Raw genomic sequence first — 25,479 nt, forward strand, 5'->3', positions numbered from 1 at the left:
CTACATTAACATAGTAGAAATGTGCAGCCTGTGATGACTTACCAAAATGCTTGTAGGGCCCCCCTGTGAAAATTATTTCCCACCCATGGTCTAAGTCTTCCCTTGTAGCTTTCTGGGGACTTTGAAGTCCATGGGTCAGACCCTCAATTTATATAAGTCAATGAAGCTACACTGGTTTATAGCAGCTGAAGATCTGACCCGTCAAGTTCAAAGCCTCCAATAATTTTTTGGGAATGTCATCTGGTAGTCTAGTAAACGGTGGTAATTTCCATTTGGTGGCCTCCATTTGTTAACAAAACTCTATTGCTTTTCATACATCAATTTTAGGTACCTTTTCCTGTCCCCAAAACATATGTTAATCCAGTATTTCTTTTAGAATCTTTATCCTCCTGAATTAATGACTTTAATATTCAAACAATATCCGTGAAAGGGACTTTGTGACATTTAGTGGAATAGTTTCTCCCTGATGAATGTTTTGTACCAACAGGAACCAGCTATTTGGACAAGCAGAAGTTAGCTATGTAAACTGTATTGAACTCAATTCTCTCTGTGATCTCAGCCTCTCTATGCTTCTCTGCTTGCATAAAGAGGGTTATTATAGTCCCCCAGGGAAAACTCCAAGTGTCATGTGGTTCCTCAATCAATGTAGAGCTGACAGAACAGCTCTACATCAGTTCTCAACACTGTATGTCACATCTAGATGTAGCAGGTAAAATTCACATTCAACAATAGCCAACATCAGTTATAGTTTGTTTGAATATATATAGTATTTTGTGTTCCTATTCTTCTGGATAAATGTACAGCTTAATATAGTGTCAAAGTATGTCATAACATTTATAAGCTGCACATAGGGTGACCAGATGTCCCGATTTTATAGGGACAATCCCGATAATTTGAGGCCTTGTCTTATATAGGTGCCTATTGCCCCCCCACCCCCCCACTTCCTGTCCCGATTTTTCACACTTGCTGTCTGGTCACCCTGGCTGCACAACTACTAAATTAATGGCATATCAGAAACCTGATTTTGATTATTCTGTGTGACTAATGTTCATTGCATTACTATAGTAGGTTTACATAATCTTGCCTCTTTGAAATACGAATATTTGCTTTATTTTGAAATAGTTTCTATAAAATATGGAACAGCAGAGTGCAATTCCATTTGCCTTTGCCATTTGATGATGATGCATGTTAGACATGTGAGTGAACAAAAAGATAAATTAACTATGGCATTGCTAAGAGGACACAATGCTTCTCCTAATAAATTCTTTGCCTCTTTCCAAAGGGTCACAGCTATTTTTTCAGCTTAGGGCTGGCTTACTGCCTACAGCAAAATTGGTTTTAATAGACTTACACAAGCTTAAGAAAAGATGATCTAGTAATGTTTCGTATTCAAAATATGAAAAAACCTTCCAGAGAAAATAGAAAAGTGCAGCAACTGAACCATCTCATGCAAGTATAATTTCACCTGGAGGTAAAAGATATATATGCATGAACAAGATTCTAAGGCTGTAGAGAACAAATTATTTAAATACAATATTGTCAAGATTAGATCGATTTTAGTCACTTTGGTGGAAATATTTAAAAAGAATTAAATTCAGTTAAAAGGGTGGGGGAATTCCAGCCACTAGTCCAGCTAAATTTTCTTGTCTCAGATCACTATTATTAAATAGCAAGTTTCACTGTGAAAGGAGGAAAAGAAAAAAGGAAAATCCTGAATTAGAAGGCTTTCGTATCAGTTATTCCCAGAGAATGGAGATTCCTATGCTGAGATAAGCCAAGTCTACACTAGACTATGCAAGCAACCAGACATTTAAACAAGTCGTTTTAGTGATGGGCAATACTATAACACAGGTATCAAAGCAAAAAATTAGGTGAGTGTTATAAGGCTCTAATTCACTCTAAGCAGGATCTCTAGGACCTTTTAATATCAAACATACAAGGAAGGGCCTAACCTGAATGGACATGTGTGTATGTAGAGGTAGAGGTGTTGTAGCCACATTAGGCCTATGATATTAGAGAAACAAGGTACGTGAGGTAATATCTTTTATTGGACCAGCTTCTGTTGGTAAGAGACAAGCTTTCAAAAGATATTACCTAACTTACACTGTCTCTATAACTGTTGGCAGGATCATAGGAACTCCTATCACCACTTTGGAAAGGAATCTCAGGTTTTGTCTACACTATCGCAGCAAGTTGGCCTAAGTTACGCTACTTCAGTTATGTGAATAATGTAACTCAAGTCAGTGTAGCTTAGGTCGACTTACTGCGGTGTCTGCACTGCGCTGTGTCGATGGGAGATGCTCTCCCGCCGACCTCCCTTACTCTTCTCAGGGAGCTGGAGTACAGACAGTCTTCAGACTTACGACACAATTGGTTTCTTACAATTGCATTGTAAGTCAGAACTGCAATCTACTCCATTGCGGGACCAAGCTTTGTGAACTAAAAATCTATAGTTGTAAGTCGAATCAGAGTGCCAGTGTAGAAGAGTTTTAAGTGCTGTTTGTTGTAACTCAAACGTCATAAAGTTGAGGGCTGCCCATACTGCAGTTGACAGGACAGCCACTGACTCAGCGGGTCTTCACCAGACCCATCGATTGCAGCAGCACCAATCTACCAGTAAGTATAGACATGGCCTCAGGCAGTGCCACTGTATTCTTGTAAACTTTTGCATAAGATAGATTGCTTTTAAAGTGTGGACCTCACTCATGCTGAGCTGGAGTTACTGCCATCAGGAAGAAATTTCCACATAAGAAACTTGTACTCATAGTGATTCAAAAGGAGTTTATCAGTTTAAATCAGACACTTTCCAGTACCTTCAAGAAGGCATAATTTGGCATCAAGGCACGTGGAACAAAAATTACCTTTATTTTTAATACACTGCTTTTGTACTATATTCAGAATTTCTTTGATTATTTTATAGTGCTCACAAGAATGTTAACAGGTTTCAAAGTGGTAGCCGTGTTAGTCTGTATCAGAAAAAACAACGAGGAGTCCTTGTGGCACCTTAGAGACTAACAAATTCATTTGGGCATAAACTTTTGTGGGCTAGAACCCACTTCATTGGATGCATGAAGTGAAAAATACAGGAGCAGGTATAAATACATGAAAGGATGGGGGTTGCTTTACCAAGTGTGATGTCAGTCTAACAAGGTAAATTTATACCTGCTCCTGTATTTTTCACTTCATGCATCCGATGAAGTGGGTTCTAGCCCACAAAAGCTTATGCCCAAATGAATTTGTTAGTCTCTAAGGTGCCACAAGGACTCCTTGTTGTTCTTACAAGAATGTTAGATGCTTCACAGAAACAGTCTTTGTTCTGACAAGTTACCCCTGGGAGAATTCTGCACCAAAAAATTAAAAATTCTTCAAAATTCTGCATATTTTGTCACGGTAACACAATGTAATCATGCCAGTTTCAATTATTTTGGTAATTTATTTCAAAATATCTGTCAGCAAGTATGTCTGTATTCTTATAGACCAAAAAAAAAGTAGGTTTTTTTTTACACCAGTAGGCATATTAATACAGAACTTGAGTAATTAATTTAAATTACAATGCAGAAATATATTTCCTGTACCTGTCAGAAGTGGAGCAATGGATGGAGAAGTCAGGGGTAATGGAGGAGCTGAGGGAGTGAGGAAGAGCCTGGAAGGTTGTTGGGTGTGGGTGGGAGAAGTATGCTACTGACTTTTATAGTGCCACAGTGGCCTCTGGTGGGCAAAAGGCACAACTGCAGCATTTCTGGGGCAGAAAATATTTTCTGCAGGGAAAAAATTTCTGCACCAGACATGATTTCTGCATGTACATAGTCATGCAGAATTCCCCCAGGAGTAATAAGTATATGGTGGTGGGGATCTTTGAATCTAAGAACCATGAGCTTCTATTGCCTGAGCTAAAAGACTCCGGTCTGTTATGGGAAATAATAATTACTCCTTTTTTTATTAAGGAATCATCAATAAATACATTGACTATGCACCCTGTTGATGATCACAAAATTTGCTGTTATTAATTTTGGCATCCGTAGTTTTACTTAACCTGAAAATCAACATGGTACAGTGTTTGTAATGTAGACTTTAACCCAAACAATTGATATATGCTAGGATTGTCGATTAATTGCAGTTAACTCACGCAATTAACTCAAAAAAATTAATTGTGATTAATCGTATTGTTAAACAATAAAATACTAATTGAAATTTATTAAATATTTTGGATGTGTTTCTATATTTTCAAATATTTATTTAAATTACAACACAGAATACAAAGTGTACAGTGCTCACTTTGTATTATTTTTATTTCAAATATTTGCACCATAAAAACAATAAACAAAAGAAATATTTTTCAATTCACCTCACACAAGTACCATAATACTATCTTTTTATCATGAAAGTACAACTTACAAATGTAGATTTTTTTGTTACATAACTGCACTCAAAAACAAAACAATGTAAAACTTTAGAGCCTACAAGTCCACTCAGTCCAACTTCTTATTCAGCCAAATACTAAGACAAACAAGTTTGTTTACATTTATGGAAGATAGTGCTGCCCACTTCTTATTTACAACGTCACCTGAAAGTGAGAACAGGCGTTCACCTGGCACTTTTATAGCCAGCATTGTAAGGTATTTACATGCCAGATACGCTAAACATTTGTGTGCCCCTTCATGCTTTGGCCACCATTCCAGAGATCATGTTTCCATGCTGATGATGTTTGTATTAATTAAATTTGTGACTGAACTCCTTGGGGCAAAATAGTATGTCTCCTGCTGTATTTTACCCACATTCTGCCATATATTTCATGTTATAATAGTCTCAGATGATGACCCCAGCACATGTTCATTTTAAGAATACTTTCACTGCAGATTTGACAAAACACAAAGAAGGTACCAATATGAGATTTCTAAAGATAGTTACCACACTCAACCCAAGATTTAAGTATCTGAAGTGCCTTCCAAAATCTGAGAGAGACAAGGTGTAGAGCATGCTTTCAGAAGTCTTAAAAGAGCAACACTCTGATATGGAAACTGCAGAATCCAAACCACCAAAAAAGAAAACCTTCTGCTGGTAGCATCTGACTCAGATGATGAAAGTGAACATGCGTCTGCACTGCTTTGGATCATTATCGAGCAGAAGCCATTATCAGCATGGACACGTCCTCTGGAATGGTTGAAGATGAAGGGACATATGAATCTTTAGCGCATCTGGCACGTAAATATCTTGCGACACCGGCCACAGCTGTGCCATGCGAACATCTGTTCTCACTTTCAGGTGACATTGTAAACAAGAAGCGGGCAGCATTATCTCCTGCAAGTGAAAACAAACTTGTTTATCTGAACAAGAAGTAGGACTGAATGGATGTTTAGGCTCTAAAGTTTTACATAGAATTATGTACAAAAAAACCCTGGATTTGAAAATAAAACTACGTTTGTAAGTTCAACTTTCATGATAAAGAGATTGCATTACAGTACTTGTATGAGGTGAATTGAAAAATACTGTTTCTTTTGTTTTTTTACAGCACAAATATTTGTAATGAAAATAAATATAAAGTGAGCACTGTGCACTTTGTGTTCTATGCTATAATTGAAAATCAATATATTTTAAAATGTAGAAAACATCCAAAAATGTTTAAATAAATCATATTTTATTATTGTTTAATTACAATTAAATTTTTTAATCACTCAACAGCCCTAATGTATGCATACCATCTCAGAATTAGCTACGCTGAATTCTGGTAATGTTTTATTTACAGGATTTGGGGTTTAACATGTGTTGCAAGTATGGTTCAGTAGCTCATATGGCAGCATAAAAAGACTTTCAAGAAAGCATTTCAAGAAAGATGTGGAGAAATTGGAGAGGGTCCAGAGAAGAGCAACAAGAATGATTAAAGGTCTTGAGAACATGACCTATGAAGGAAGGCTGAAAGAATTGGGTTTGTTTAGTTTGGAAAAGAGAAGACTGAGAGGGGACATGATAGCAGTTTTCAGGTATCTAAAAGGGTGTCATCAGGAGGAGGGAGAAAACTTGTTTACCCTTAGCCTCCAATGATAGAACAAGAAGCAACAGGCTTAAACTGCAGCAAGGGAGATTTAGGTTGGACATTAGGAAAAAGTTCCTAACTGTCAGGGTAGTTAAACACTGGAATAGATTGCCTAGGGAAGTTGTGGAATCTCCATCTCTGAAGATATTTAAGAGTAGGTTAGATAAATGTCTCTCAGGGATGGTCTAGACAGTATTTGGTCCTGCCATGAGGGCAGAGGACTGGACTTGATGACCTCTCAAGGTCCCTTCCAGTCCTAGAGTCTTTGAGTCTATGAGACTATGTTTAATTTATATACCTTATATGAACTGAGAATAAAAGTGGGTAAAGAATTGCAACAAAGCACACATGTAATTTCATTTATGAATCCTAATGTAATTTATATATAAAGTACTGGAATAAAGACAGCTTAATATCCATGTAAGATTTATCAAAAACATTAAACCAGTTTTGAAAAAAAAATGTATGCAACTTATTTTTTCAGGAAGCACTGAATGAAAGTCAACTATTAACAATGCAAGATACATTTTCTTCACAAGGTAATAGATTTGGTTGTAAGTACATATCTTTTATACACTCCCTCAGCTTATGTAGAGTGGTTTTGATTAAGACAGCATTTACTAGAACTATACAAGCTTTCTAAAAGGTAGACATTTATTGGTAAATATTTTAAGCTAAATAAGCTTGAAAGGTTTCTAATTTCTCATGTATTTGTGATATACCTTGTCCATTCCACATACTACCTCTAGTTCATGCAATGTTAACAGTTTGCTGTTAATTGTCAAAATGATTATCTGTCTGTTCTATCTTTAGTTTATTTGAAAACACCACAACACATTATATACAAAAAATGGTATTCCCAGTGCAAGCAAAGGGAACTACAGTCTCATTCTGCACAGTAGGGGGTCGATCCTTGTGTGGAGTACCCGTCTCACATGGACAACATAAGTCACAATCTGTCCTATTATGTTCATAATAGCAAAGCACTAAGGGTAAAATCTTGGCCTCATCCAAATCAATGGAAGGTTTGTGATTGATTTCACTGGGGTCAAGATTTCACAATTCAGCAAAAATACTTAAGCACATACTTAATTCTGAGTATGTGCTGAATTCCATCAGTATGCAGCAGAGTGCTTAAAATTTTGCTTAAGCTTTTAAGTAAATGCCTAAAAGTATCCTTAAAATTAGGACCATGTTCAGTGTATTTTTAGCAATGAAATACAGAGCTTAGAGGCTGATTTGCATCTTCACCCAAAATAACTGCAATCTTTTTATACTCATTTACCAAAGTAAAAAGTATCAACGATAGTGGAAGGAATAGTTTGTGTTTTTAAGATTAAAATATTATTTTCTTTTATAGCATTTGAAAAGTTCACTGAAGATTTTTGTATCTGTAAAACATTTATTTGCTAGATGTTTTTTGTAAAAAGTTTGATTTTGAATAATCCATCATATATTCACAAAGAATGAGCCTTGTGGCTAGGTACTGTGGAGATGGTATTTTTTCTTGGCATCATAATTTGCTTTTAACTCAGTACCTTTACTATGTTGTTCTTACAATGATCTTTTCTCATTTTTAATATATAAGACCCTGTACTTTAATCAGATTAAAGTCCCTTCTGAGCCCAATTTCTGACAGACCCCTCTTGTTAGTAATTAATCCTTAATGTCTCTCTAAGGTGCAATAGAAACTGAGTTTCTGTTTATAAGCCTGATTTTGGCCCAGTCTCTAAAATTAAAATTGATAGTTTACATCTGGGGCGGGCCAATATTGGATTTTTTCTGAAGAATTTGAAGTGGCTCAGACAGGAGGTACATTTTAGGTACACATCTAAAATTAAAGCTGTTCGAATTAGACCCAAAGGCCTACTAATGCTTCCAAAGGAGAGAAATAAAACTTCATTTACTGGTCTCTCCTAGCAGAGGTCTAGGTCCAGATCCTGGCCACTGCTATAACCATTTTGTGGTTGAAAGAGGCTGGAAAGATAGCTTAAATAGCCAGTGCAGGATTTCCCTGGGTTGAGGGAGCGTTTACTGTAAAGCCAACATAGTTGGCTCAATACTTCCTCTGTCCCACCACCTTGGTGGTGGGGGAGTATTTAAGGTTGGAGAGGCAGTGGCCAGCGCACTTTGCACTCTGGCAATCTCTGACTGTTTAACAGCCTTAGAGGGGCATTACCAGATGGTGTCACTTAGAGCAGACCGACTGCACTTTAAGTTGTATCGGGGCCAGACCACTATTGGGCAGACTTAAGTTATTTTGGGTGCCTTATTTGAAAAGTACTACCGTAGCTGCATTTTGCATTTCTAATTGTTGGGATTTTGCTTAATATTTTTGAAAGGTTAAGCATACACAACCCACTGCTATATGGCTGCAATATTCATTTTAACTATGTTTGTTGGGATTTTTTTTGTATGGGTATCTAAAAATGTTATAGCAGCAAAGAATCCTGTGGCACCTTATAGACTAACAGACGTTTTGGAGCATGAGCTTTCGTGGGTGAATACCCACTTCCATGTCATGCATCTGAGGAAGTGGGTATTCACCCACGAAAGCTCATGCTCCAAAACGTCTGTTAGTCTATAAGGTGCCACAGGATTCTTTGCTGCTTTTACAGATCCAGACTAACACGGCTACCCTCTGATACTTAAAAATGTTATAGTGATCTGTTAAGAGCAAGAGCAAGTAAAGTGCACTGAATCATTCATTGAGAGAAATAGGTGCAGAATCAGATTCTTATTAAATACTGTTCTGCAGGAAAATTAGATATAGATAATGGTCAGAGTTTCTCCACGTTAGGCACAGCCCATGGATCTCAGACAGTCACTTTGCCCAGCCAGTCCCAGTGTCTTCACCTAGCTCTCAGTCCCAGTTGCCCTTTTTCCCTCCACCCAGCCAGCCTCCAGTCATTCCCAGACCCCATGTCCCAATTTCTTCTCTTCACTCCTCTTCAGTTTTGGGTTTGTCCTCCTGTGTGTTTGGTTTAGCTGGTTTCCTCCCCTACACTGCCTGGTCCAGCAGCGGAAGCACTGAAAGCACAGAACAGACAGGCTCCTAACCCTCCATTTCTGTGATTGGTCCTGGACCCTGCATAGTCCCGGCAACACTGTTGCAATTACAGGAAAACTCCTTTTCAGATCTCTACAGCCCTGATCTTGAGGATGCTCAGTGCAGATGGACTCTTCAGGGAATTGTGTTCTAGCAAGTCTCTGAGGATGTGCAAACTGCAATTTTTCAAATGCTTATAACTTTTCCAAATTTGGACAGATTTCCCAGGAGATGGCAAGAGGCACATCCCTGACACAAAGACCGTGCCCCTAACGTATGTCAAGTTGCTGCTCCAAAGCACAGCAGCACAAGAACTTCTCAAAGAAGAGGTGGAGGTGATTTTTTAAAAACATAGCGAGACAATGTATTTTTTCCCTAGCCTAGTTCTCAGAAATGGCTAACCCTTTTTGGATGAAAATTTCCAGAATAATTCAGCACAAGGCAGATACCTGGCATGGAATACTTCATCCCAAATGGTTAAAGCTTTTCAAAGTTATAAGCAACTGAAAACAGGATTTATAAAGCAACATGTCAGTCTTAACTATAGGCAGGGCTACCATGCACACCTAGAATAGAGCCCAAAGTGAATGATAACCAGACTGTAAGAAACAGCCCTAATATAAAGTTCTGAATTTGCCCAAATTTTCACAGTATATAACCTTGTCCACTGAAGATAGTGTAGCTTATGTCTTACATTAAAACAGATTCTGAAATTTTCTGAGACTTGTTAAACTTTAGCCAGAGCTTGATTACATGGTTCATAAGCTCTTGTCCCTGAATCCATATTTACCAGTCAGGGACCATTATCTGACACAGCTTACAAAGAATGCCATCCCATAGGCATGATGGCCCTCTATGCACTTTATGGTCATGTCTAAACTTACCTCCGGAGTGATCGATCCAGCAGGGGTCGATTTATCGTGTCTAGTGAAGACGCAGTAAATGGATCACTGAGTGCTCTCCCATCAACTCTAGTACTCCACTGAGCAAGAAACATAGGCAGAGTTGAAGGGGAAGCATCAGCAGTTGACCTACCGCAATGAAGACTCCGCAGTGAGTAGATCTAAGCATGTCGACTTCAGCTACGTTATTCACGTAGCTGAAGTTGCGTAACTTAGATCGATTCCCCTCCCCCGCCCCTGCCCTGTAGACTAGGTTTATGTGCTTAACTTTAAACACATGCTTAAGTTCCATTGAAGGTAGTGGAACTCAAGCTTAAGTGCTTTAATAAATAGTGGTGAAATTAAGCCCATGTTTAGGTTCCAATTCAGCAAAGCACTTATTAAGTTATGCATACTATTGCCCCTTCTTCCAACACCAGTGTCACCCCTCTGATGAACAGTAGCAGATGTCCAGGGCTTTTCAAGTCTGTTTTCCCTTGCATAAGAAATCAGTGATGTGGAATCTGAGTGTATTCTAAGAGTAAAGAACAGAATGCAGGCAATGTCTTTTTTCATAAATTTCAGGCCAAAACCAATACCCAGCTCTCAGTGAGCAACACTGCCTTAAGGTTCAACTCTAATCAGAGACTAAGGCTCTCTAAGTGCTTCTACAGCTCTGTCTCCAAGTATCACTGCACAGAGAACCTGGCATAATCTAAACTAACAACACAGAAGATCTTCCAAGATTGTATCATCATTCTGGATGCTGATATGACAGGGACATTTGACTACATGTATTTCTTTTCTTTAGTATTAGTGATTGCAACTACCCACACTCATGTTCAAGTAGATATTGAATCTCTAATCTAAACTGATCTAAAGGAGAAAATTTTCAAACATCAAACTGTCATATGTAGTTGGGAATCACAGCAATTGTATCAGAAGAGTATTTGCTCTAGTTCAAAAAAGTGGTTTATTTCAAATTTTTTGATCATTTTAGTTTACATTTGTGTACACCTATAGGAGAAGATCTGGCTAGGAGAAAGAAGAATGAGGAGCGAGGACATCAGCTTTATAAAATGAGCAACAAAATCCTGAAACATTCCAAAAGCAAAAAAGACAAAGAGGAGTAAGTCAGAACTCTAGCACTTGTGGGGCTAAATCAATAATAAAGAAAACGTTGTGCTATAAAGACAAACAAGAACAAGCACTGAGGAGTTTACAGTCTAGATCTCCATCCCATAAAGAGTTTTATCTTACTGTACAGTTCCTGGTACAGACCCTCATTGACATCAGTAGAAGAACCCTGCGAGAGGAAAAATATTCCTGGGCATCACTTTTGGCAGGATTGGGACTTTGTCAAGTTCAGCGTTACTGAATATTTCTATTCTAGCTTAGTTACCTAGATTGGTTTGCATTTAATTGGAATTTTGCATTCTACGTTGATAAAGCATAGTGGAAAGACATACAAATCAGCAGCAACAACAAAAATCAGTTTAATTAATTAAAACATGTCCAAAAGTTGTGGAAAAATTCTAGTGAATTGAAGAAAAAATTCTGTATCTAGCTGAACAAATCCATCCAAAAAAAGTTTTTTTTTTCTGGGTGGTGGTGGCAGTTAGGACATGTACATGGGATAGGGGAGACCCGGGTTAAATTTCCCTCTATGTCCGTTATGGAGAAGTGAGTTGAACTATGGTCTCTCGTGCTGCTAGCCACTGAGTTTCCTACATCACAAGTGAGTTATAAGGAAAGCATTACCCTCACCATAATAGTTTCAGGTTGGCTAGCGCTACATTTTTTGGCAAACAAACTATTAATCTGAAAAATTTGACCCAGCTCTACTAATCACATGAATTTGAAGTTACTGTTCAAGGAAGGGTGGCTGCAAAGAAAGAAATTAAAACTTCTCTGCTGCCAGAGAAGTATGTTTTAGTTAGCCTTCAGGAGGTGCATAATAGAAATTAGTTCTTGAATTAGTATACTTTAGTTGCTAAATCTCCTCTTAGAGATACGGGGTACTGTACTTGAGGGGAGAAATTAATATCAGATGATTGAACCTGAATTTCATATTCTTAAATCAGAGCTTACCAACTCCTTACCAAAGCAGCAGATATGGGACATTTGAAAGCTATGGAGAAATTGGCTGCTGCTTTGCTGTTTGGTTATCATGGTCCTCAAAATATAACTGCAGCTGTGACATTATATGAGACTTTGGCTGAAAAAGGATCTCATAGAGGCCAAACTGTAAGTAGGTTTTTGTTTTTTTGTTTTTTTGGGGAGGGTGGATGGTTAAGTGTATAAAGCTGTAAATAGGACATTACTCAACTGGAAAGCTTTTTAATATCTGAAAAGCAGTAAGATGTGGTGTACTTTGTTTACAAATATTTTGGTATAATGTGGGACCACACAGCAGGTAAGTATTAATTCAAATTGTTTTTAATCATTCTCCAGTTAAAACTATTTTTAAATAGTGGCACCAGATAGTTACAACTGAATTTTAAAAATCTACTTTACTTTTCACTATATAAGTTGATTGATTGTTTTTAGAACTTTGTTCTGTTGCACAATTGAAATAGACTAATCAGTGTAACTTACTGGTATGTTTGTAGTCAGTTTAACTTTCTCAAGCACTAGGAATAAAGTGCAATTTTGGGGGTCTAAACACTCCAGGAAATGTTTTATTAGAAGCAACATACTGCTTTCCATTACTATTTCTGTAACTTTAAAATCTAATTTTTGAGTCTAGCACCACAAGATGCTGAAAACTATGTTTAGTTGTTGCAATTGTGGCTAGTATATTGTCCAGAATTTTAACTTTCTGCTGGACAACAGTAGTTTTAATTAAAAATACAAAATATTTTAACATTGCATGATGAGGAATTTTGAGTTGCTTAATCTTCACTGTTACACACCAGATGTCACTTGAAGGAATTTGGAGGGGAGTAAAACCCCTTTCCGACCACATGTCTTCTAGCTGCAAGGACTAATGGGACTCCTTTCAAACCTAATGGATCTTGCTCAGGTTCTCTACAGAATCATGCAAGATTCACATCACCTTAGGACTTACTCTACCACCTCCGTAGCACACCCAATCCATGTTCACACAATGGCAGTAAATAACCAGGACCACTTGAATGGACCCAATTCTGCAAAAGAAACCCCATAATTTTACTCATAATATAACAGTGAATAAGTCATCCAACCTTGCTGGATGATTCACATGGCCTTGAATTGACTGTTTTGTTAAAGCAGATATGTAAGACAGCATAAGCAAAGGCAGTGTGGCACACTTTGTATCAAATTTCAACTGTAAAAGGTGCCCAGATACCAAAGATAGATTTGTGTGGGTGTGTCCATCTACAGAGAGAGATCAGGAATAAAATAAATTCGTAAATAAAAATTCTCAGACTACTTCATCACTCACTGTGATGTTTACATATGTTTACTGTGATCTTGTTATGCTTGGGTATCATTGTTGCCAGATTTCTGTCTTGTCCACTTTAAAACCTTGTCAAGAATAACTTGTGTTTGCTTCAAATCTCGTGGCAACAATGGGACTAACCAAGGTGGCTTCTTACTCAAACTAAACAGAGGACACACTCATATTTGGAGTAGGTCTAGAAACAGTGTGTTAGCATAGGTTCTGGCACTAAGCGTGCTGCCACACACCTGGCTTGAAGTGGTTTCCATTACATACAGAGTTTACAGTTTGGCTAAATGGCTCTCAGCACTCCTGCTGTAAAAATTGGTCTAGCACCTCTATGAGTTAGTGTGACTGAGTGCCAGCGATGGACCAAACTGAGAATGCCACACTCAGGGCAGACTGCAAGAAATAGGACAGACAATCCTCAAAACTGGTGGTTTATTCTATAATTAGATTCACCAAGCCAGTAACAAAAAAGCAAGAAGCCAAACACAGTCCCCTTTAGGCTCTCATCTAGACAAGTTGGTCTGATATAGTGTAACAATGCGGTTCTGGCGGGACCCAGCTGAGAGTGCCAATTCAGGACCAATTCCTTAAACAGGACAGTTACAGCCCAAGGCGGGGGTTTTTCCACCTCTAAAGCAAACCAAACTAGCCAGACAAAGAGGACTGTGGTTTCACCCCACTGGCTAACCACAAGTCACACAAGCAATTTCCTTAGACACTCCAGTCTCCCAGTATCACCTCCAGTCCCACTCGTCCTGGGGATGAATGGTTATGAAACCAACACCCCAATAAAAGAAAAAGGTTCTCTTGATCCCAAAGAATCAAGCCCCAGACCCAGGTCAATATACAAATCAGATCTTACCCACAAATCACTCTGTTGCCAATCCTTTAGAATTTAAAATCTAAAGGTTTATTCATAAAAGGAAAAAGGTAGAGATGAGAGCTAGAATTGGTTAAATGGAATCAGTTACATACAGTAATGGCAAAGTTCTTAGTTCAGGCTTGTAGCAGTGATGAAATAAACTGCAGGTTTAAGTCAAATCTCTGGAGTACATCCCCAGCTGAGATGGGTCATCAGTTCTTTGTTCAGAGCTTCAGTTTGTGGCAAAGTTCCTCCAGAGTTATGAAGCAGGATTGAAGACAAGATGGAGATGAGGCATCAGCCTTTTATAGACTTTTCCAGGTGCAAGAACACTTCTTTGTTCTTACTGTGGAAAATTACAGCAAAGTGGAGTCTGGAGTCACATGAACAAGACCCTGCATACTTTGCTGAGTTACAAGACGTATTTGCCTTCTCTCCATAGGTCAGTTGTGTAGCTGATGGTCCTTAATGGACCATCAAGCAGGCTAGGCAGAGCTGACACCAACTTGTCTGGGATGTTTCCCAGAAGCATAGCATAGTTTGAAGTACAGACAGTATAGAGCCAATATTCATAACTTCAACTACAAAATGATACATACATATAGACAGCATAATCATAACCAGCAACCCATAATCTGGTCTTAGACACCTCATATTACCCCCTTTTCCATAAGATTTTGTGCCACTACAGGACCTTGGTTGCAACCATGTTCTATATGGTCCTAGATTATATCAACATCACATATAGTAAGAGATTATTGAAAACCCTAGTCACCATATGAGAGATTCTATCAATCCCAAAGGATCAGACGTTTACCTTCAGATCAATATATGTCTCAGATCTTACCCAAATATCACGTCAGCGAATTCTTAGTAAACTAATTAAAGATTTATTAAGAAAAGAAGAGAGTTATTGAATAGCTAGAAGATCATATACATTACAAATGCTTACAAGGTCCTGATATCAGGTTTGTAGCAGTGATAGATGAGTCTGCTGGCTTCAGAAAGTCTCTTTGGAATCATCCAAAAAAGGTTAGAATTCAAATGTAGCTTAGATGTAAAGTCTGTTAGAGTCTTTCCCTGCATTTCCCAGGGTATTCCAAATAAGTATTGGAAGATCTCTTTCTCACAACTTAAACTTTTCCCTGTTCAAAGTTCAGCAGACTAGCGATGCCAGATCAGGCTGGAGGTTTCTCTTTTATAGCTGAAGTGGGCTGTTAAGTATTTTGAGCACAGCATGTGACTCTGAAGGTTCTTCTTTGTTGAGGACACACTGACCCATCACTTTAAAGTTAACATTCAATTTCTTATGTATACACAGGTAATTTAGTAATACTCATTTGCATAAAGCAATTAGCCGGTCTTTCATTATAATAGGGACAGATAAGGGGAAGATAATATAAGTAATATTATTAATTTCCTGCAGTCTCTCACATCTTTGATCTTAAGGTTAAGTGAACACAGTCACCTGGATAATGTAAGACAATTAAGTCATGAAAAAGATTTAGCATCTAAAACAGGGGTGAGCAATAATTTTTGCAGGGGGGGGGCCACTCCACAAATTTTGGTAAGTCATCACAGGCTGCATATTTCTGCTATATTAACGGAGGGGGTGCAGGGTCTGGAAGGGAGTTTGGGTGCAGGAAGGAGCTCCGGGCTGGTGCAGAGTTTTGGGGTGCAGGAGAGGGTGAAGGGTGTGGGCTCTGGGGGGGAGTTTGGTGCAGGGGGTTGGAGTGTGGGAGGAGGTGCGAGGGTGCAGGCTCTGTCTGGGAGGTGCTTACCACAGGTGGCTCCCAGCCAGAAGTGCAGCAGGGCTCAGTCAGGCTACCTACCATGGCCCCCGCCATTCCCAGTAGCAGCTGTGGCTGGCTGCTGCTGTCACGTCTCTATGCGCCTCTTGGTGGGAGGGGGGAAGCGGGTTTCTGTGCGCTGCCTGTGCCCACAAGCACTGCCGTCACAGCTTCCGTTGGCCAGTTTCTGTATCCATGATACAATGCTGGGGGCGAGAGCAGCACACAGAGCTGCCTCCTTCTGGCAGGGATGCGCAGAGACGTGCCAGCAACAGCCAGCCACTTCCATGAGCGGCATGTGGCCATGGCAGGCAGGCAGCCTGCCTGAGTGCCCCGCTGCACTGTGGGACTTTTAGTGGCCCAGAGATTGCGAGGGGGCAGCCAAAGAGCCTGGTGGGCCAGACAGAAATGTTAGATGGACCCACAGTTCATATTTTGCCCACCCCTGATCTAAAAGCTAATTTGGTTACATTGATAAACTTCTAACTGGATATAGGTAAACACAGACAAATACACTTAGCAACTATTCTTTGATACTTATCAATACAATGTGAATGAGCTGGGGATTGCTAGCCTGATTAACATTTCTTTGATACCTATTCATAAATGGATTGCCTTGATTACAATTGCAATGCCACTTGTTAAATTGTTATGGATCATATACCAGTTAGCTGGTTTGCCTGCCCCCCAGTTAGAAATACACATCTGACATACTGAGATTAAGCCATCTTCTCACTTCGCTGAGGTGGTGGACCTATTTCTGCATACATCTGTCCACAAAGGAGTTTTAAAATTGCAAAATTATCCAAGAGAAATGTCTTGTTCAAATCCTGAGCAATAAAGCTCCTAATTTAAAGAAACCATCATAACAATCAGCTGTTTGTGGCCATTGATATGGTCACACTTTGACACCTCACTCCTCATTCATCCTGGACTGTCCTCACAGATCAGCTGACACAAGAAAGTGACAAAGCTGGAGCTCCAATGATAAAAAAACTTGCTCAGAGCGATCAGGTTTTTTGAATTTCTGTGCTACGGCAATTGTTGAATGAAAGTGTTAACCGTTATGAAGTGTAAGTAGTCTGATTAATTACAACTGCTTCAGCATGGTAATAAAGTCAAATGTTTTATTTGCTGTGAGTAACTCTTCACTTAATTCTCGGCTAAGATGAATGATGGTAGAGCAAGAGGACAAGCTGCCCAGTCTTGCTTATTCCAGAGGTGGTTAGTCCCTGGCCCAAGTAGTGACTGTTGGAAATTAATTGTTTTTCCAATCATGTCTTGAACCTTCCTTTTTAGGGAAGATTATATAGAAGCTCATAATAAATCAACTCCCACTACACTTAATCTGTCACTGTTCTTGCTCCATACCAGTCTGGGCATGCAAGTGAAACTATTGATATCAAAGGTTGTCCTTGTGAAAGCAATTTTAATAATCGATGAGCAACTTTTGACCATTGTCAATGATATATTGTTGATACACCTGTAGGCACTTGCAAAAGTGGGCAGAGTAGCTCTTTTGTGGATTCACTCCTTTGATTCAGAGAAATCCTATAGAGTATTATTGTGGAGCTGCTCATCCTCTGTGAAGGACCCTACCTGCAGTGTCCTTCAGGGTTCCATCTTGTCACCACTGCTGAACTATGTTTATATTCCATACAAAAAACAATGACAAATTTCATCCTAGAAGTTGAAAGTTTCAGAAAGATACACTATCAGCAGTTGAAAACAAGGGTTAGAATGGAAATTGTACCTTCATGTTTGTTGTTGCTCCCACTGCACTGATGCCACATTCTTATTCTTTCATTTTCTAACACAAAGATGAATGGAAATAAACTGGCTGCTATGCAAGCCAAGAATGACACTGGCTGGCAAGAGGAACCAATAAGAGTGTTCACATTGTATATTGATGGGGTATTCCCAACTTTCATTGGAATAATAGGCAGGCTCAAGGTCCTATTAAATCCAATAATACTCCTGAATTCCAAGATAGCAACAATGATCTGTTATGCCTTTTACCATCTGTGGCACACCACAAGACATCTCAGCTTCCTCTCACCGTACACAGCATCACAGCAGTTAAGATCATCTGAAAGTGCTTGCTGTCAGAACCTCAGTTTGAACACCCACAGTCAGCTCCTGTGCTGTTCCTCCCTGCAGGTGCAATATTGAAGGCAAAACCCAAGGTGAGCATGACTTTAAGCTATGTTTGCACCCTCTGAATTCAGGGCTCCTGTGAGGCCCAAAATACCCAGGAAGCCTTGGGAGCAACTCAAAATTACAGCAGACTCCCTCCTGCTGTAATGGCTTGTGGTGCAAGCCAAAATGGTTATAGCAGCATGTGCTGTTCCCCAACCCTTTCCCATCTTGCTCAGTTCCCACCAGAGCTTCCTCTATTCTGGAATTTACAGAGGAACTAGTGATTATAGGGGCTAGAGTGAGGAACATAATCCCCCCCTCAAAGGCCAGCAGTAGTAGTGTTAGTTGAAGGCCTCCACCTTTGAATTTGGCTCTTCTTGGGAAAGCCAGCGTCTAGAGATCATCAGGATGAAATTCAAGATCCATTCATGTTAACATTTGATTGTCTTTCGTTTGTTGAATTTCCTTCATTAGTGCCTAATTTCCATGGTGACAGGCTCCACAAAAGAGAACTGAATCTTCTGAAACACATTAAATCATTTCTCATTTCACCACAATATTCAATCTAAGTAAGTGCTGTTCTCCAGGCACTGGCTCACAATAGGATTAGTGCTTAAATCCAGTGGAATCCTGTAAATCCTATTAAAATAATTGATCAATACATAAATGGTATCAGAGAAAAATATAGCTACAATTTAAAATATGATGTTTTGCCTTCTTTGACCATTGCCGTAGTCTACCACTTTAAATGGCTAAGGTCCCACAGCTCTTCCATTTATTTATTTAAGGAGAGAATTAAGTCATAGAACTAATTTTATAGATTAAGAGATTCCTAGGCCAGAGTACCTAATGGAAAACACCTGGGACAACCTTATAGTAATCATTTGACATTAATGGCTATAAACCAGTCCAAAAGAATCATCATCAGCATGGACCCTGAAGTTACCAAGCACATTCACCAGCACCGCTGCACTGTGCAACCAGTAGGTGAAGGGAGATTTGTATACTACCATTAAACCCTTCTTTACGTCATCCTGTGATTCATACATTAGATGGACACACTCTGTTAGATCCTGTTTTAATCCACAATTGAACACACACAACACTTACACAAATGCATAACTATAAATATACTTAAGTATTTTACTGAATCAAGGTCTTAGAGCAGGTAACCTGCTATGTCTCACATTGGATATAAAAAAATCACAGCAACCCCTTTACAGTCGCTTCTCATAGTTCATACTGAACTAAATACCTAGTGGAAATCATCTGGGCCAGTTATTCATGGTGAAGCTTCATCCAGCGATATCTCAGTTATCGATGCTATGCCAAAGTTCTCATCCCTGATTAAATCATGGCTGATGGTAAAATTTATTAGCCATTGACCATACATTAAACAGCATAATTCAACACCAAACTTACTTGGAGGATATGAGGGAGTATCGTGCTGACCTGTGAATTTCTTGGGCCCTCTGTTTCTATCAAAGACAAATTTTGTAATCGTGAATTAGTTTGTAGACTTCCTTGATAGTTTTAGTGCCTTTTTGTATGGAGATTATTCTAATGGCATCTTTGAAAATCAGATTTTAAAAGAGAGGAGATCTATGCGTGCAGGGAAAGCAGAATATCAATCATAATCCACCATGTGGATCTGAGAAGAGTGTTTTGTCTAAATTTAGTAGGTGACTATTGGATGTTTGCAGTAAGCCTGCTAAAATATTTTAACTATATAGTGAAAAAATATGTATCATTTGCAGTAATTGATTTTATTTTAAAATTACTTTACTCTCTCTCTCCCCCTCAACTCTCTCTTTCTCTCACATCTACTCACCCATCCACCCGCCCATCAACCTCATTGGACATAGTTCTCAGCCGCTCTCCAGTTTTTACTTTTTTCGATAACTCCTCTCTCTCCAAAGTCATCATGTTTTAGAAGTACCCTTCTGGCTGATGAAAGCTGAATCTGAAACATCCTGGAGACTGTCAAAGCCATTCTGGAAATGAGCATTCACTGTAGAGGTAGTCAATAAGTGGACCACATGCCAAATCCGGACCACCAGATGCTTTTGAATAGATCCCCAAAATTTTATTTACTTCTTATGAGTATCATTATTGTTGTTATTTTTGATTATTTTCTCTGAAATCTGGGCCTTGATTATACCTTGACCAAGAATTTGGACTTTGACAAAAAATAATTAAGTGCCTCTGCTTATAGAGTGAAGGTAGGCGCTCCCTTTCTCTGGGCACTAATCATACTGCCTCTCATTGTCCCAGCCTGAGATGACTTGGTCACAGTAACAATTTGAAATTTTCCAAATTAGCCATATGACTGGTCATAAATCACTAGTGTAAACATGTAACACTTTTAAAAATTCTTTTTTTGAGTTAAAATGTCAGGAAGCAAAAATAATTTAAACAATCCAATTACATATTTTCCTAGTTCAACTTCACAAGATAATTTTATTCTCAGAATGTACAGAAATTAAATTGATCTTGGGCTGAAAGCATATATGCAATGTTTTAGTCCCCATCACAAAAATTTTACAGCCAAAGGACTGAGACACAATTGGAGGTTAAAGTGGAAACCGTGACATTGCATTAAGTATAATAATCATCACAATCACGTTTTAAAAATAAGAGGGTGTTAGAATTGAAATATTTAATATATAAACATGAATTACTGCAGATAGAGTTAAGTCATTTTAAAATAGAACTAGCATTTCTCCAAAGGTACATGTCTGCTGCAGAGCTACACTGTGCAGTCCCAGGTTGTCTTGTATGCTCATGACCTTGGGAATTGATTAACTAGGGTAAATCATAAAACTCAAGATCCCTTGTAAAAAATAAATCCATGCATGTGCCTCAAGGTGTGTATACACACAGCTTATCTGCCAGTTCCTTTTCTCCCATAGAGTGAATATACATTCTGACTCTACACTGTTTGCATCATCTCTTGCATTTAGAGCTTTGTAAGGGGATTTTTTTTTGTCTCTATGTCTGAATCTGTTTATTCATAATGTTCCCATTTTTAATTTTAATGTAAACTTTGCAGTTTTGGTGTGGGGACAAATTTGAGTGTGCCAGGTTACAACACCCCTCACTCAAATTTGGCCCAGCCTGCTCTCCATCTGTTGTGAAACTGTGAATGAGTGAGGTTGTGACCTTGTGCACAGGATCACAATGCCCCTCAAGTTTGCCGCAACTATTAAAAGTTGTGATATGTGTTACAAGTTGTAGTTTCCACAACAAAATCACAGCCCATGATTTTCTTCCAGCCTTACCCATGAAGCATCTGTTTCATTGTTGGATCTATGACTCTTTAAAGGACTGATCCAAAGTCCAGTTAAGTCAGTGGCATCATTTGGACTCATCTAGAATTATTGGCAGCCATTTTCAGGGAGTATTTAAATGCACTTCTTCATGGGAACTGAAGTTATTCAGAGTGGGAGAACAGCAGTGTCAGTCTGTCATTTGGCCAATACTGTGGCTCACTTGTGAGATCAGATTAAATGAAAACATTTGGTCTTTCACTATTTGAACTTTTTTACTGGGTCAGCCATTACACATTTCAGTATCCAGTTTTGTCTGGGCCATTTGTTCAAAAATATCCAAAAATATTCGTAGTGCATGATCTTATTTTCAGAGAAGCATCTTTCTCAACAGAATGAAATATGAAGATTTACTTAGCTCATTCAATTTCGGCTTTGTTGGGTATTGAATTTTGGAGCTTAGATATCAAGGTGATAGGAGCCTTGCACGGATGGATAGATTTAATAAATCTGACTTAAGCTATTACTGCTATTTAACAAAAAGATATTCCCACTTCTTCCATCCTGGGGAATGTGTGATCAGTGAAGGATCATTTTTGGGTCCATGATGCATCAGCGTCCCAAAGGCTCTTATAATCCCTAGACATTTTTCATCTAAAGGACTTCTGAACATGGAGAACTGTGTGAAGGTAAAAGACTTCAAGTTTTCGTCACATAGAGTCCCAATCCAATGACCACTGCTGTCAGTTGAAAGACTCCCATTGACTTCAGTCCTTAGGTAACATGGTTTCTTCATCATATTAGGGCCTTAAGACTTTCCCTTCATAGACAGACAGACTTGCATCATCCTGACTTCCCAGTTCTACTGTAATTTGGCCCTTTATGCAGAGGGACAGTGTTCACATAACTCCAGGAAACCAAGTTACAGACATGACAGATTACCAATACCCCAAATCCATATGTATGGTAATCATTTGTGCTATCCATGTTCCAGGTAAATGGGCATAGATTTTCCCTCGGGGACTTTTTCTCCTTTTATTGTATGGCTTTAAAAACACCATTTGTCACAGCCAAACCCATTGTTCCACTCTGTTTAAAAGTTATTTAACATAATGGCGCTCCTGTTTAGCCCTCTGTAGCAGGGATTCTCAACCTTTTTCTGAGGCCCCCCCAACATGCTATAAAAACTCCATGGCCCACCTGTGTTACAATAGCAGGTTTTCTGCATATAAAAGCCAGGGTCAGCATTGTGGATAGCAAGCAGGGAAATTGCCTGGGGCCTCATGACACAGGAACCCCCACAAAGCTACATTGCTCAGGCTTCGGCTTCAGCCTCGGGTGGCGGGGCACAGGGCCTGTGCTTCAAACCCATGTGGCAGAACTTCAGCTTTCTGCCCTTGGCCCTGCTTGGCAGCCCTCCTGAAACCTGCTCGTGGCCTCCCAGAGTGCCTCAGACCCCTGGTTGAGAACCATTGCTCTACAGGCTTAGGACCTGGATATTTTGAAGCCTTGGAAGAAACTCATCTCCTTAGTGAAGCTACTGAAATGAAAAGTTATTGTAGCCACTAGACCACTTGGGTAAATTACCCTATAATGCTGTGTTTTCTGAATCCTCTGCCCAGATAGACCACTCCAGTCTATCACAGAAACCTGTTTTTTAACTAATCTATAAAATTTTCAAAGGAATAAGGGGCATTTCCTATCATGATACAGTAGCCAATATTAACAAGGACTAAAATGCCATGACCATCAAATATTATCAAATAACTAAAGTTTCCTTAGTAAAATCACAGAATGTTAGAATTCCACAGAGAGTGGCAGGTAGGTGTAGTATTTTAAGAAGCATTGTGGCACACATTCTGATTACAGTTAGACCCATGTAACAGTTAGGCCCTGTTGATTTTAATGAGTTACCACAGATTTACACTGACATAAGTGACATCAGAATCTGGTTGTATGTGTGTCAGAGGAGAGAGGGTCTCATTTATCCAGGATCTTGGAAAAAAGGCTCTCAGGCAGCAGTATGTCTCACTGTATATTTATTTTATGTTTTGGGGATTCTTCAGAGCAGAGCTCAAAAGGTCGGGGAGGATAGGAATTACATTTCTTTTGTCATTTAACACCCTGATGTTCCTTTTAATTTTGTATTCTCTTTCATGCTCTGTGAGCCTTCTCTCATGAACGGGATATGTAGTACAAATGGTGCATGAATGATACAGTATTGAAATACAGCTTTCCCTTGTATTCTTTTAAAAGGTTCAGAAGCATTATTTCTTCACTCTGACTGAAAGGAGGACAGAAACACTGCTATGTTTCCTCCCCCACTTACAGGAAGGAAACCAGGGTCTGTTCATTAGGTAGAGCCACATTAAACCCCTTTTCCATGGGTTTTAGTTTAGGCCGTCCCATAACTTCCTAGTTCTGAATTTAAGATGGCTGAGAGAGGGTTTCCAATCCACTGCATAGTGATAGAGCTAAAAAATCAAGGGAAACCAGTTTGTCTCAATCCTTAGATTTATTTTGTTTTCCCTTGTATTTCTATGTTTACTTTATCAAGTAAAAATAAAGTTTCTTCTCAATGATGTGATCCAAGGAGAGAAATCATTCGAATTTTTCTTCAAACAGCAGCCACTGCACAGAAATGAGTTATTAATCAGTAAAGGGCAGTACACTACAGCTTGACCCAGCTGTGGCACTTCTAACAAGACACAGGTGCTGTGTAGAGGGCACATAAGGTGACTGAGGAAAACTACCTTTTTTTTTTTTTGGCAGAGATGTAGCTACCAGGAACAAGTCTCTAGTATAGACATGCTGACTTGGTGTACAAAGTAGAGCTAGTCCTGACATGATTTCTTTCCCACAATACAAAAAATTAAGTCACCCCCCCCCATTTTTGTCCACAGTTTTTTATCGAAATTTTTGGATTTTCATTAGAAAACTGAAAATTTTAATTTTTCAACAAAATTCAAATATTGAAAATTTCAGAAATGAAATTTTCCCCATAAAATTTGTTTTAGTCAAAACCAATTTTGTGTCAAAAAAATTTCAACCACTGCTAGTCAGAATTGATTTGAGCTAGTGCAACTTACTCCAGCATAAACCCTGAAACAAGGTTTCAGTGCTTCAATTCAGGTCATGGCTCCTACCAAACAAAATTATACCACCTTATTGGAGGAAACTGTCTTTGTTAGTTCAGCTAGACAAGTTTCAAAATAATAACCAATACAGTTTTCTTTAGTTTTTAACAGTTATCTAAGATTAATCTTACCTTGAATCATGCTTCACACAAGCCTAACCTGCTCACCTGATGGGTAACAAAAAAGGGAAGCACCATAGCAAGTTACTAAATGAAGACTTCATAACCCCACTTAGAAGAGATTAAACTCTTAAAAGCCCCTCACAATCAGAAAAGAAATTACATACAATAAAATAAAACAGGCAGCATCTATTTCAACTTGTATAAACAAAATGAATGACCACACATACATAAATGTACTGACATGTGCTTTTATTTTGGAACTGCAGGCTCTAGGATTTATGTTTTCATATGGCATAGGAATGGAGTATAATCAAGCCAAGGTAAGAAAAATAAAAAGTGATATGCTTTTAAAAATTAAAGAAAGGACTTACCAAAAATACTACTGGTTTTGTTTTTTTCATTCCTTGTATAATTTTTTGTTTTGATGATTTAGGCACTTGTTTATTACACATTTGGAAGTCTTGGAGGAAATTTGATATCCCAGATGATTTTGGTTTGTAAATTATATATTTGGCAGCTCTATTTCTTGTTCTCTGTATAATAATCCAAAGGTTAAAGAATAAGAAAAATCTCTCTTGTTTATTGAATTAGGGATACCGTTACTGGGTCGGAATCAATGTTCCAAGAAATTGTGAAGCAGCACTAACTAATTACAGGAAAGTGGCATTTTTCAGTAAGCAATCCACATGTTATTACTATTGTCATACCTCATTTTAGAACAAATGAAAAATAATATGTGAAGTGAAGAAAAAACAATTTCTCATTC

General features: G+C 38.7%; 1 protein-coding gene across 13 annotated transcripts in view; it reads left to right on the forward strand.

The window, feature by feature from the left end:
* Positions 1-25,479, forward strand: part of SEL1L2 (SEL1L2 adaptor subunit of ERAD E3 ligase) — a 68,970-nt gene that overhangs the window by 16,004 nt on the left and 27,487 nt on the right. For 11 of the 13 annotated variants that reach the window (XM_030557972.1, XM_030557960.1, XM_030557961.1 and 8 more), the window contains exons 4-9: positions 6,516-6,570; positions 10,985-11,090; positions 12,046-12,208; positions 24,980-25,033; positions 25,147-25,206; positions 25,305-25,386. In XM_030557972.1, coding sequence (XP_030413832.1) covers positions 6,546-6,570; positions 10,985-11,090; positions 12,046-12,208; positions 24,980-25,033; positions 25,147-25,206; positions 25,305-25,386 — 490 coding nt within the window. In that variant the 5' untranslated portion in view covers positions 6,516-6,545. Of the gene's footprint in view, positions 1-6,515; positions 6,586-10,984; positions 11,091-12,045; positions 12,209-24,979; positions 25,034-25,146; positions 25,207-25,304; positions 25,387-25,479 lie in introns of all 13 variants that reach the window. The other 2 variants (XM_030557970.1, XM_030557964.1) reach the window with 2 other exon arrangements.

This window comes from Gopherus evgoodei, chromosome 3 (genome assembly GCF_007399415.2).
Source record: "Gopherus evgoodei ecotype Sinaloan lineage chromosome 3, rGopEvg1_v1.p, whole genome shotgun sequence".
NCBI lineage: Eukaryota > Metazoa > Chordata > Testudines > Testudinidae > Gopherus > Gopherus evgoodei.